The following is a 13,094-nucleotide window of genomic DNA, read 5'->3' on the forward strand; positions in this document are numbered from 1 at the left end:
GGATGGGGCAGTTTTTGTGCAGTGTGTGCAGGAGGGTTTCCTGACACAATATGTGGAAAGGCCAACAAGAGGTGAGGCCACATTGGATTTGGTACTGGGAAATGAACCGGGCCAAGTGTTAGATTTGGTTGTGGGAGAGCACTTTGGAGATAGTGACCACAATTCGGTGTCTTTTGTTACTGCAATGGAGAGGGATAGGGCCGTACGGCAGGGCAAGGTTTACAATTGGGGGAGAGGTAATTATGATGCGATTAGGCAAAAATTAGGGGGCATAAGTTGGGAACAGAAACTGTCAGAGAAAGGAACTAATGAAAAGTGGAACTTTTTCATGGAACAAATACTGGGTGTCCTTGATAGGTATGTCCCTGTCAGGCAGGGAGGAAATGGCCGAGTGAGGGAACCATGGTTCACGAAAGAGGTGGAATGTCTTGTGAAAAGGAAGAGGGACGCTTATGTAGGGATGAGGAAACAAGGTTCAGATGGCTCGATTGAGGGTTACAAGTTAGCAAGGAATGAGCTGAAAAAGGGGCTTAGGAGAGCTAGGAGGGGACACGTGAAGTCCTTGGCGGGTCGGATCAAGGAAAACCCCGAGGCTTTTTACTCTTATGTGAGGAATAAAAGAATGACCAGGGTGAGGTTAGGGCTGGTCAAGGACAGTAGTGGGAACTTGTGTATGGAGTCAGTAGAGATAGGCGAGGTGATGAATGAATACTTTTCTTCAGTGTTCACCAAGGAGAGGGGCCATGTTTTCGAGGAAGAGAAGGTGTTACAGGCTAATAGGCTGGAGGAAATAGATGTTCGGAGGGAGGATGTCCTGGCAGTTTTGAATAAACTGAAGGTCGATAAGTCCCCTGGGCCTGATGAAATGTATCCTAGGATTCTTTGGGAGGCAAGGGATGAGATTGCAGAGCCTTTGGCTTTGATCTTTGGGTCCTCGCTGTCCACGGGGATGGTGCCAGAGGACTGGAGAATGGCGAATGTTGTTCCTCTGTTTAAGAAAGGGAATAGAAATGACCCTGGTAATTATAGACCGGTTAGTCTTACTTCGGTGGTTGGTAAATTGATGGAAAAGGTCCTTAGAGATGGGATTTACGACCATTTAGAAAGATGCAGATTAATCCGGGATAGTCAGCACGGATTCGTGAAGGGCAAGTCATGCCTCACAAATTTGATAGAATTTTTTGAGGAGGTAACTAAGTGTGTTGATGAAGGTAGGGCAGTTGATGTCATATACATGGATTTTAGTAAGGCGTTTGATAAGGTCCCCCATGGTCGGCTTATGATGAAAGTGAGGAGGTGTGGGATAGAGGGAAAGTTGGCCGATTGGATAGGTAACTGGCTGTCTGATCGAAGACAGAGGGTGGTGGTGTATGGAAATTTTTCGGATTGGAGGCAGGTTGCTAGCGGAGTGCCGCAGGGATCAGTGCTTGGTCCTCTGCTCTTTGTGATTTTTATTAATGACTTAGAGGAGGGGGCTGAAGGGTAGATCAGTAAATTTGCTGATGACACCAAGATTGGTGGAGTAGTGGATGAGGTGGAGGGCTGTTGTAGGCTGCAAAGAGACATAGATAGGATGCAAAGCTGGGCTGAAAAATGGCAAATGGAGTTTAACCCTGATAAATGTGAGGTGATTCATTTTGGTAGGACTAATTTAAATGTGGATTACAGGGTCAAAGGTAGGGTTCTGAAGACTGTGGAGGAACAGAGAGATCTTGGGGTCCATATCCACAGATCTCTAAAGGTTGCCACTCACGTGGATAGAGCTGTGAAGAAGGCCTATAGTGTGTTAGCTTTTATTAACAGGGGGTTGGAGTTTAAGAGCCGTGGGGTTATGCTGCAACTGTACAGGACCTTGGTGAGACCACATTTGGAATATTGTGTGCAGTTCTGGTCACCTCACTATAAGAAGGATGTGGAAGCGCTGGAAAGAGTGCAGAGGAGATTTACCAGGATGCTGCCTGGTTTGGAGGGTAGGTCTTATGAGGAAAGGTTGAGGGAGCTAGGGCTGTTCTCTCTGGAGCGGAGGAGGCTGAGGGGAGACTTAATAGGGGTTTATGACATGATGAAGGGGATAGATAGAGTGAACGTTCAAAGACTATTTCCTCGGGTGGATGGAGCTATTACAAGGGGGCATAACTATAGGGTTCGAGGTGGGAGATACAGGAAGGATATCAGAGGTAGGTTCTTTACGCAGAGAGTGGTTGGGGTGTGGAATGGACTGCGGAATGGACTGCCTGCAGTGATAGTGGAGTCAGACACTTTAGGAACATTTAAGCGGTTATTGGATAGGCACATGGAGCACACCAGGATGATAGGGAGTGGGATAGCTTGATCTTGGTTTCAGATAAAGCTCGGCACAACATCGTGGGCCGAAGGGCCTGTTCTGTGCTGTACTGTTCTATTCCAAAATGCACCAGAACTAACCCTTCAATTTATCATGATCAATAATATAGGTAATACATTATTCTTAAATTTCATTAAGTTATGGTGAACTTTTTTGTATAGATTTCTGAAATATTACGAATGTATCTATTATTAACAATCAAAGTACTTACAATGTTCATGGCATTTTGCCAATTTTTCCAAGTCATCCGCATGGTTGTAATCATAGCCAGATGTGCCTAGCACTTCAAAAAGTAAATAGCCTATTATAGGAGATGCCCTAAATTAAACATAAGGATAAAAAAAACATAACATTTTACAAAAGTGCAACATTATATAATCTCTTCCTCCTCATATGCATATATCTCATCCTTAAGTGTTGTTCTCTGTTCCTAACCATCAAAAGAATTAGAACTAATTAAGTGTACAAAATAATATGGTCTCATTTGTTATTAAAATTAGCTATTAGCATTGATGAACAGTACTTCTTTTAGTCTACATAAAGATATCAAGATACTGCATGAATTTAGGCCAAAATTCTCCCAAAAAAATTCTAAGTGCCGAATTCGCATAAAAACTGGAGTAAATCCCACTCCTTTGGACAGCACGGTAGCACAGTGGTTAGCACTGCTGCTTCACAGCTCCAGGGACCTGGGTTCGATTCCCGGCTTGGGTCACTGTCTGTGTGGAGTTTGCACATTCTCCTCGTGTCTGCGTGGGTTTCCTCTGGGTGCTCCGGTTTCCTCCTGCAGTCCAAAGATGTGTGGGTTAGGTTGATTGGCCAGGTTTAAAAAAAAATTGCCCCTTAGAGTCCTGAGATACGTAGGTTAGAGGAATTAGCGGGTAAATATGTGGGGGTAGGGCCTGGGTGAGATTGTGGATGGTGCAGACGCAATGGGCCGAATGGCCTCCTTTTGCACTGTAGGGTTTCTATGATTTCCTTGTTTCAGCGGGATTTTCGAAATGAATCTCCCACCCTCTGTACATCACAGACTGTTCTGGCGTGAATTACGCTGAAAAGCTGGAGGTGGGGCCTATTTCCACCCGACAGGTCGGCAGCATAGCACTGAGCAAGCCACTGCGTATGTGCCAATCTGTCAGTTGAAATCGGCCCCGCTCTGCCAACCTTCCAATTGCTGGCGAGCTTGATCGCTGGCCAGCCCCACGACCCCACAACGCTGACCTCCGATCCCCCCAGCCCCCCAATCACTGGACTCCCAGAAATGTCCGGACCAGCCCCGAACCCCCTCCCTCCCCATAGCCCTGACCCTCCCCCACCATCCTCCCCCCGCAGCCCTGACCCCCACACCCATCCCGATGGCTGGCTCCGATCGCTGTCCTCCTTCCCTTTACCAATGATCCCAAATGCAGAGCGGCAGCAGGACCCCCCCATGCCCACCGATCACTCCCATTAGGCCCTGCCCCGTCTGGTCATGCCCCCTTAGCCCTGCCTGATGCCCAGTGGGCAGTGCCAAGGTGTTCCCTGGGCATTGCCACTTTGTCCCTTGGGCAGTGTCATGGGGGCCAAGCTGGCAATGCCCAGGGGGCACCCCACCCCTTACCCCAACTTCCTGGAGGCCTCCATGGCCCCCCCTCACTCCAGCACAGTCAGGCCATCTAATACAGTTGTAAACCCTGCTGGAGTGAAACACTCTGGGTTGGGGGGGGGGGGGGGGGTGCGGGGGGCTAGCGGGCCCTGAGACTCCAGTCCTCGGCCGCTAATGAGATGCAAATCCCGATTTAAGTAATTTATTCAGCTCCATGCCAATTTCAGGCGCAGAGCTGACAACGTCGAAAATCCAGCGGCCGGAGACACGTGGAGGCCGTGGCACCCAGTGGGAAGCCTGTTACATGACCTCTGCTGATGTCTCCTGGCCTGATGCAGTGTTCCAGTAGCACAGCGGGCTGGGACAATTGCCTCCTTAATCAGTATATCAACTCACCCCAGAATAGTAGCAGCTTGGAGAATAAGTTGCCAGAGCACCAGAACATCTTTATCTTTCATTTCATGCATTTTCATTTTATCTTTTTCATTCTATTTAAACCAACATCAGATGTCCTCTATGTTTTATTCCTATTTTAGATTATTTTTTGTTTGTTCCTAAGGTACACCTTGAATATTTTCTGATCTCTGCACGCAAGTGGTTCAGAATGATTGAATAACAATTGAGACAACAAATAACAATGCCAGATTACTAACATGTATTAATGTTGAACTACCACTTTGAGACAAATTTTCCGGCTGTTCATGTCAGCGGGATCTTTTGGTCCCACCGATGACGCATCCCTGCGTGGGTTTCCAGCCGGCATGGGGTGCAGTCAACAGCACGTTGCCTTCCACTGTGGGAAACATGCCACTAGGAGAAACATGTCTCTGGGAGGCCGGAACATATCCCCATTGTTTTTATACATTAATATATTATCTTCAGTTAATGACAAAGTCAATGCAGTCTTTGGCCACAAGCTCCACCCTAACTACCAGTTTCATCACAATTCCTGGCTTCCATCTCAGGCTGAATCAGACGATCTGTAATTTTGCCACCACCTCAACTCAGAACTAAGCTTCCGATATAAAGTTATCTAAATCACAAAAACAGTTTATTTTACACCTCTGCAATACTACCTGCCTGGCTTTCCTTCAGTTTTCCTGAAATTAAAATCCTCATGACGTGATTAGTCTAATGTTTTCCTAGCCAGCATCAACAAATTACAATTCTTTTGATAATATCGTAACTCATACCAGGTCCCACTGACTTATCAATCTTATTCTTGCCGATTTATATTGGCTTCTGCCTGTTCCCTCCAGCCTTCCACCCCAACTCACATTTTAAATTTTCATCCATCTGTTTAAATGTTGCTATTCCTTTCCTCTTTCCTTTGTTTCAACATAACAGTTCCCCCCTCCCCCAGTTGGAACTCTCCATTCTTTTGTCTCCAGCCTCCTGCAACCTCATCTCTATTCAGCCACATAAATCCCTGTTGGAGCTTTTTTCAGAGACTAAGCATTAAGCTGGCGCAGCTAATACAAAGATTCATGGAAACAGTATCCTGGTTAAAGACGTTTCTTTATTTCCCAAGCTTGGTTCAACGCAGCAAGGGAGGGCGTTTTTGGTGGTGATCCAAAATCATTCTAAAAGTACATCGCTCTCCGTATTACAAGTATACAATTTTCAAAAGTCATTTGCTCACCTTTCTGCTCGCCCCAGCTGGGTGTGAGCCAATCATTTTTAGCATAGATTATTTACCTTGGCCAATAACATTTACTTCTGGACAACATGGGACTGCGTGATTAGTTCATGAACTTTAAGAGCTTCTCACAGTCTCCTGATATATTTTGTGCTGTAAAAGTCTATCGATCATTATCATGGATCAAGGCGCTCACTGTGGAGCAAGTCTTGCCTGCTCTATCACTTCACCAGAGTGACAGCGAAACCAAACCCCCCAATCTTCTTTTGGCAGAGTGTCAAAAAATCTGCCTTTGTAGTACTTTTTGGATATTTTTCTTTGTTGAAGGCAACATGAGTTATTTTTAAACTATTTCTTACATCTTCTTAAATTTATTTTAAAATCAGAGAACACACCTGTGATCAAGAAACAAAAATTTCCACTCCAAGCTGTGTCTTGATGTAAATTCTTCATTTGCTTCTTCAAAAGTACACATTTCCTTTATTTAAAAAATAAACAATTTGAGGAAATATTGCCTTATGCAAAAACAGAGCAATTGAAACATGTGTATTCATATTGTAAGATTGACAATCAAAATCAAAAAACATTTCATATAAATTATGAAATTACCTTAATAAATTGTGGTGTGGCTAATCTGACAGTTGCTACAAAGCAAATTCTTTCTTCATAAATTGACTTTACTATAACTCCTTGGAATCTATTTTGTGTAGAACTAAATACTGAATGAAACAAACAGTTATAATCTGACAGTTGCTGAATAAATTGAGAAATTAAAATATCTGTAAAAGACAGGAAATGAGAAATTCTAAATAATGTTAAAAAAGCATTTCACAACTACGATCACTATAAAACTCAGCTTAAAAAACATCAAAATTTTTTTTTGTTTTATCCAGTTTAATTTTAGAATTATATACAATTTCAGGTACCTGAACGCCAAAGGAATATTTTAGGATAATTGAGAGGAAAAGTATAATTTAAAGCTGAGAGCTAGATATCATGCAGAGACTCAGATTTAATTTGTTTTCATTAAAGGAAAGATTGGGAAAGGATATTACCTAAATCTTTAAAATGCTAAGAGATATATGTAATGTCTTAACTATGTTAGCGATTATAGGTTTTAAACAAAAAGATTATTGTGGAATGTGATGTAATACAGTGGAGGGAGAGGAGTCAGAGGGCTGTGGGTTAAATTAGCTTCCTTTCTGTTCCTTCTGCCATCACTTGTGCTTTTTCTCTTCAGCTCTCTTCCAAGCTGCTACCTATATCTTTGCCTGATCACTATTCTCTCTTCTTCTATTATCACTTCACTACCATCATTACCACTACTCAGTTCCATTATTACCCCTACCTTTGAAGTACTTATCCAATCTCCATACCATCTCTCTCACTCTACTGCCATGGCTCAGTGGTAGTACTCTCACCTTTGAGTCAGACAGCCGTGTGGGTCCGTTCCGCAATTCTAAGATTTGAGAACATAACCAAGCCAACACTTCACTACAGTCTGTTTTGTTTGATATGCAAGACTGTTTCAATATACTATTTGTTTATCTCATCTCACATTTCAAGATTTTTTGCAATCAGTCAACTTGTTCATTAGCTTCACTGTTCAATTAACTTGCACTAGTTTTCATAATATTTATTTGAATTTTGCCTTTATCCCCATCAAGCAGCCTAATCTTTGATGCCTCAGAAGGTTTTTCTAATGCCACAGAATCCCTATAATGTAGAAGGAGGCCATTCGGCCCATCAAGTCTGCATCAACTCTCTGAAAGAGCATCTTACCCAGGCCACCAACCCTCCCCCCCTCCCCCACCCCCACCCCCCCAATCCTATCCCCATAACATTGCGTATTTACCATGGTTAATCAACCTAACCTACACATCTCTGAACCGTGGGAGGAAACTGGAGTACCCAGAAAAAACCCATGAAGACTTGGGGAGAACGTGCAAACTCCACATAGACAGTCAACCAAAGTCAGAATTGAACCCAGGTCTCTGGCACTGCAAGGCAGCAGTGCTAACCACTGTGTCATCATTCGCCCAAATCTCACATCAAATCTAGTTTTGTTCTGATTGTGATTTCTTAATTGTTCTGCTACTTTCAAATAATTTATTTATACAACTAGAGTTAAATTATGAAAATCTTCTCCTCTCTAATGATCTAGGAAGCAATCCCAGTGCATTCTATGTTGACCACATGCATTATCATTGTTCCAATCTCCATTTGGAGAGTTACAATTACCCAATATCATTCCCCTTTTATTTTACACATATCTCTCAACTATTCGTAGATTTTCCCCTTTATCTTGCCTCCATTGATTCATGGTATGTAATTCATATGGGAGAATATTACCATTTCTTAACTCTCTTCATATAGATTTGATGTTAAAACAACCTTGTGATAGAAACTATCACCCTAATCCCTAATTCCTCTTTTACCCTCTCACTTCCTCCTGAAAAAGAGCGGCACGGTAGCACAGTGGTTAGCACTGCTGCTTCACAGCTCCAGGGACCTGGGTTCGATTCCCGGCTTGGGTCACTGTCTGTGTGGAGTTTGCACATTCTCCTCGTGTCTGCGTGGGTTTCCTCTGGGTGCTCCGGTTTCCTCCCACAGTCCAAAGATGTGCAGGTTAGGTTGATTGGACATGCTAAAATTGCCCCTTAGTGTCCTGGGATGCGTAGATTAGAGGGATTAGCGGGTAAAATATGTGGGGATATGGGGGTAGGGCCTGGGTGGGATTGTGGTCGGTGCAGACTCGATGGGCCGAATGGCCTCTTTCTGTACTGTAGGGTTTCTATTATAATATTACAGCCAGGAATATGAAACTCTGAAATCCTGTTCAAACCTAAGGCACATTACAGTTGTTTTAATAGAACTTCTAATTCTCCAATTCTGTTTTGAATGGTCTGTTATTCAGATAATTATTCACTTAATTCAGACTCTAATTTTCTTTTTATATATTGATTTTTATTCTTTTTCAGAGTTTTCATTTACCTCTATTCTACCTTGGCCCCTCTACAGTTTATCCATCTTTCATTTCCTCTTTATTTCCTTTCCTCCTAGGACTTCAGCTATATTATTTGCTTCCATTCCAACAGCTTTACGAATTGTACTCTCCCTCTCTGACAATCATTGAAGCAAATAGCTAAAACAAAGTGTAGAATTAATATTGGAAACAAAACTAAACAATTGTTATTATTCTAACTATTTAAGTTCTGCACATAGTTTTTAATCCTTCAATCTAATTCCAATAACCTGAATTCCCACACACAAACACAAGAGGATGGAAAAAATGAAAATACTATTGACTTGTTTGCAAATGATTAGTTTTGTTTTTTTCTTAAAATCAAGAAATTGAGATTTGAGTATCCATTAGCAACGAAACCCCCAACATGTCATGCTAATTCTGTAGCATATCAAGTGAAACCTTTGACTAAAAACAAAAACCAGATCACCGTATATTTTGTTTTTAATTCTCTTGTAGGTATTAATACTTGTAAAAACAACGCATGTATTGATTGAAGCAAACATCACATAGAAAATCAAATATAAATTGATATTTTAAGTCAACTTACCATTATTCAAACATTTTAAATTCCCCATGAATTTTACATATTCATATACAGGAGGTTCTTTTGGGTCTATTGTTCCTCTTAGCATATGGCAGCAGAATTCTAGTTGTTTGCTACAAAAACAAAAACAGTGAAAATTCCAGCCTCAGTCTTATAGAAAAAGTGAAGAAAATAATGAAACTGCTGACAGAAGTAAGCAACTTTACAAAATCACATTGCCTCTCCTGCATGGCAACTTTCATTTTTAAGAAGAGAAACATCCTCAACTTAGTAATACCACTGTATTTATTATAGCATTTGATGAGAAGTGAGATGCAGACATGTATCATATGGCAATTTTAAAGACATTATTTAAATTAAACTGCTCAAGACTGAAATAGAATTTTACCTAGTACATGTTGAATGCCTCCCAATATTTCCAACAATGTACTACAATGACTAGCTTGGTATATGATTGGTCCACAAAAATGAATGCTATACATAAAATGAAAAACAATCTAATTATGCAATTGGGTAGAGCAAATAAATTATGATTATTTCAGAAATCATTATTTTATAATTAAATAATTATATTGATCTATTTTCATGCCAAATGAGGTGCAGCTAATCAAAGGTAATCGTTGAAAGTTTGTTATAGGGACTGAAAAGATAAATCAGAAATGTTGTTTTGCATGTTAGAAATTTAAGATCAAAAAAGATAACAATGCAATGTATGGGTATATGAAGATGGAGTATGTCACTGAGAATTGTTGTAGGAGGTAGGTAATCAGATTTCTGAGGCATTGGGACCAGTACAAGATAGATGGGTGGCACCTCAGCAGGACCGCGACTAAGATCCTCAGACGCAGATTTGCAAGTGCTGTTGGGGCAGATTTAAACTAGATTGGCAGGACGATGGGAACTTGAGAGAGAGCTCAAATTGGAGGGAAGCAAAACTGGTAACAGGAAGTAGAAAAGTAGTAAGTGAAATTAGAAAGCAGACAAAGTGAAGGCAGGCAGAAAATAGGATCAGAATGCCGAATAATATTATAAAGCAAATTTAAGGGAACTCTTAACCGAGTACATACGGCGTTCACAACAAGGAAGATGACTTGAGGACACAAATAAAGATAAATGGGCATGATTTAATTGCCATTACTGAGGTGAACAAAACTGGGAAATTAATTTTCAGGGATATTCCACATTCATTTGGGAACGATAGGCAAAAAGATAAAGGATGTGAGGTAGTGCTATTAATAAGGGAAGAGATCATTATGTTAGTGAGGGAGGATCTTAGACCAAAGGATCAAGATGTAGAATCAGTTTGGGTCAAGCTATGAAATAGTAAGGGACAATAAACATTGCTAGGAGTTGTTTATAGGTCACCAAACTAGTGGTAATGTTGGGCACAGTATAAAATAGGAAATTGGAGCTGAATGTAACATGGGTAATGGAGTAATAATTGGTCATTTCAATTTACATATGGACTTTGTAAAGGTCATTAGCATTAATTAATGTGTGGAGGATGAATTCTTGGAGTGTGCACACTATAGGATTCTAAAGCAGTATCTTGAAGAACCAACTCGGGATTTAGCATTATGTCTGAAGAAAGTGCTCATTCAAAACCTTGCTGTGAAGGAGCCTTTAGGAAATCGTGACCATAATATGGCAGAAATTTATAATAAGTTGCATGTGTTAAAGTTCATCTGAAATTAGGGTCATAAATCTGAACAAAGGAAACTATGCAGGCATGATGGGCAAGTTGGCTACGGTGGATTGCGAAGATACATTAAAAGATTTGATGGTTGACAGGCAATGGCTAGTATTCAAATAATTATTATATGATATACAACAAGTATACTTTCCTCTAAGACACCAAAAGCCAACAAGAAAGGTAAATCAACTATGGCTAAAAAAAGTTAAAGATTACATTACATCAAAGGAAATGGCTCATCAAATTGCCAGAAACAGTGGTAAGCCCGAGGAGCAAATTAGGAACAAATTAGAATCCAGCAAGAGGACCAAGAAACTGATAAAGAAAGGGAAAACAGAATATGAATGAAAGCTAGCAAGAAATATAAAGGCTGACTACAAAAGCTTCTTTAAGACATCTGAAAGGGAAAAGATTAGCGAGTGCAAATGTGGGACAATTTTAGATGGAGAGAAGAAAATTAGCAACAGAGAATAGGGAAATGCTGGAGAAACCCAACAATTGCTTTATGTCTTCATGGAGGACGATGCAGAATAATTACCCAGAAATACTAGGGAACCAAAGGGCTTGAGAAATAAGCGACTGAAAGATATTAACAATATTAAAGAAATAGTGCTCAAAATTGATTGATTTCTGGATACTAATGCTGTCAAGGGATATGGAGATGTGGGGAAAATGACAGACATAGATGATCAGCCATGATCTGTTTGACAGGTCAAATGGCCAACACCTCTTCCTATTTCCTATGATGACTTGCAGGCTGAAAAAAAGCTTTAAAGAAGGTATAAAACTACAAAATATTCTGCAAAAAGCTAATTCAGGCGCATATATATATTTTTTAATTCAATGATAAACTTGATTATAACTTTTACCTTTGTGCACAAATAGTAATGACCATCATTAACAAAGAGGGAAAGAACTCAACTAAACTGTGGCAATGGTTTTCTTTATATATAACAGAGACTGTGCATAGTGATCTAAGGACAATAATACCTCTGAAAGAATGTGAGATTCAGTTGTTTCTTTGCATTAGATGGCACAGTGGTCATTTGTACTCAGAGATGAATAAATGAGAAAGGTCCTTAGGTTTATTATTTCTTCTTTATTTGATAAAATGTGATAATGAAAAATAAATTTTACAGATGCTTTATTGAGTAAGAATTTGTGGTTTGTATTGAATACTTTAACTGAATTGTTCAAATACAGAGTTACACATAACGTTAATTATGGGATGTGCCAAAAGAGAGATAATGAATTTTGTTTTCATATTCTTGAATAAAGTTATTCCATTCCAAAGCTTCTTTTAACTCTCAAAAGCAGGATTTTAAAGCAAAAGTTATGTTTTAAAGTAACAAGTAATTCGTAATATTTACTTGAAATAAAGCTGTTAAGGATCAGCTGGCACGGTAGCACAGTGGTTAGCACTGCTGCTTCACAGCTCCAGGGTCCCGGGTTCGATTCCCGGCTCGGGTCACTGTCTGTGTGGAGTTTGCACATTCTCCTCGTGTCTGCGTGGGTTTCCTCCGGGTGCTCCGGTTTCCTCCCACAGTCCAAAGATGTGCGGGTTAGGTTGATTGGCCAGGTTAAAAATTGCCCCTTAGACTCCTGAGATGCGTAGGTTAGAGGGATTAGCGGGTAAAATATGTGGGGGTAGGGCCTGGGTGGGATTGTGGTCGGTGCAGACTCGATGGGCCGAATGGCCTCCTTCTGCACTGTAGGGATTCTATGATTCTATGATCATCCATCATAGACTCCATACAGTGCAATCCATAGAATGGCAAGAGGCCATTCAGCCCATCAAGTCAGCACCAACTCACCAAAAAAGCATCTTACCCAGTCTCACCACCACCCCCCTACGCCCGTCCGCCCTACCCCCATAACCCTGCACATTTACCATGACTAATCCACCTAACCTGCACATCTTTAGACACTAAGGGACAATTTAGCATGGCCAATACACCTAACCTGCACATTTTTGGACTGTAGGAGGTAACACACAGACACGAGGAGAATGTGCAAACTCCACACTGTCACCCAAAGTCGGAATTGAACCCAGGTGCCTGGCACTGTGAGGCAGCAGTGCTAGCCACCATGCCACCCTATTCATTGTTATCTTTTTCATAAGAGCACAGAACATATGTTTTGTTTGCTCCGTCTGATAAAAATGTGCCATATTAAATGAAATATGTGCAATGGCATACACGGAATAAGTTTTCTTAGCCTTCTGAGTACTAAGTATATGAAATATTAGAGATGAGCCCTTA

At 41.0% G+C, this 13,094-nt stretch overlaps 1 protein-coding gene across 1 annotated transcript in view; it reads right to left on the reverse strand.

Moving 5' to 3' along the window:
* The window catches only part of clocka (clock circadian regulator a), a 62,786-nt gene that overhangs the window by 18,429 nt on the left and 31,263 nt on the right, over positions 1–13,094 (reverse strand). The window contains 4 exon segments of the mRNA XM_078238449.1: positions 2,556–2,662; positions 5,964–6,046; positions 6,178–6,287; positions 9,144–9,253. Of these exon segments, the coding sequence (XP_078094575.1) occupies positions 2,556–2,662; positions 5,964–6,046; positions 6,178–6,287; positions 9,144–9,253 (410 nt within the window).

The sequence above is a fragment of the Mustelus asterias genome, chromosome 1, assembly GCF_964213995.1.
Source record: "Mustelus asterias chromosome 1, sMusAst1.hap1.1, whole genome shotgun sequence".
Classification (NCBI taxonomy): Eukaryota; Metazoa; Chordata; class Chondrichthyes; order Carcharhiniformes; family Triakidae; genus Mustelus; species Mustelus asterias.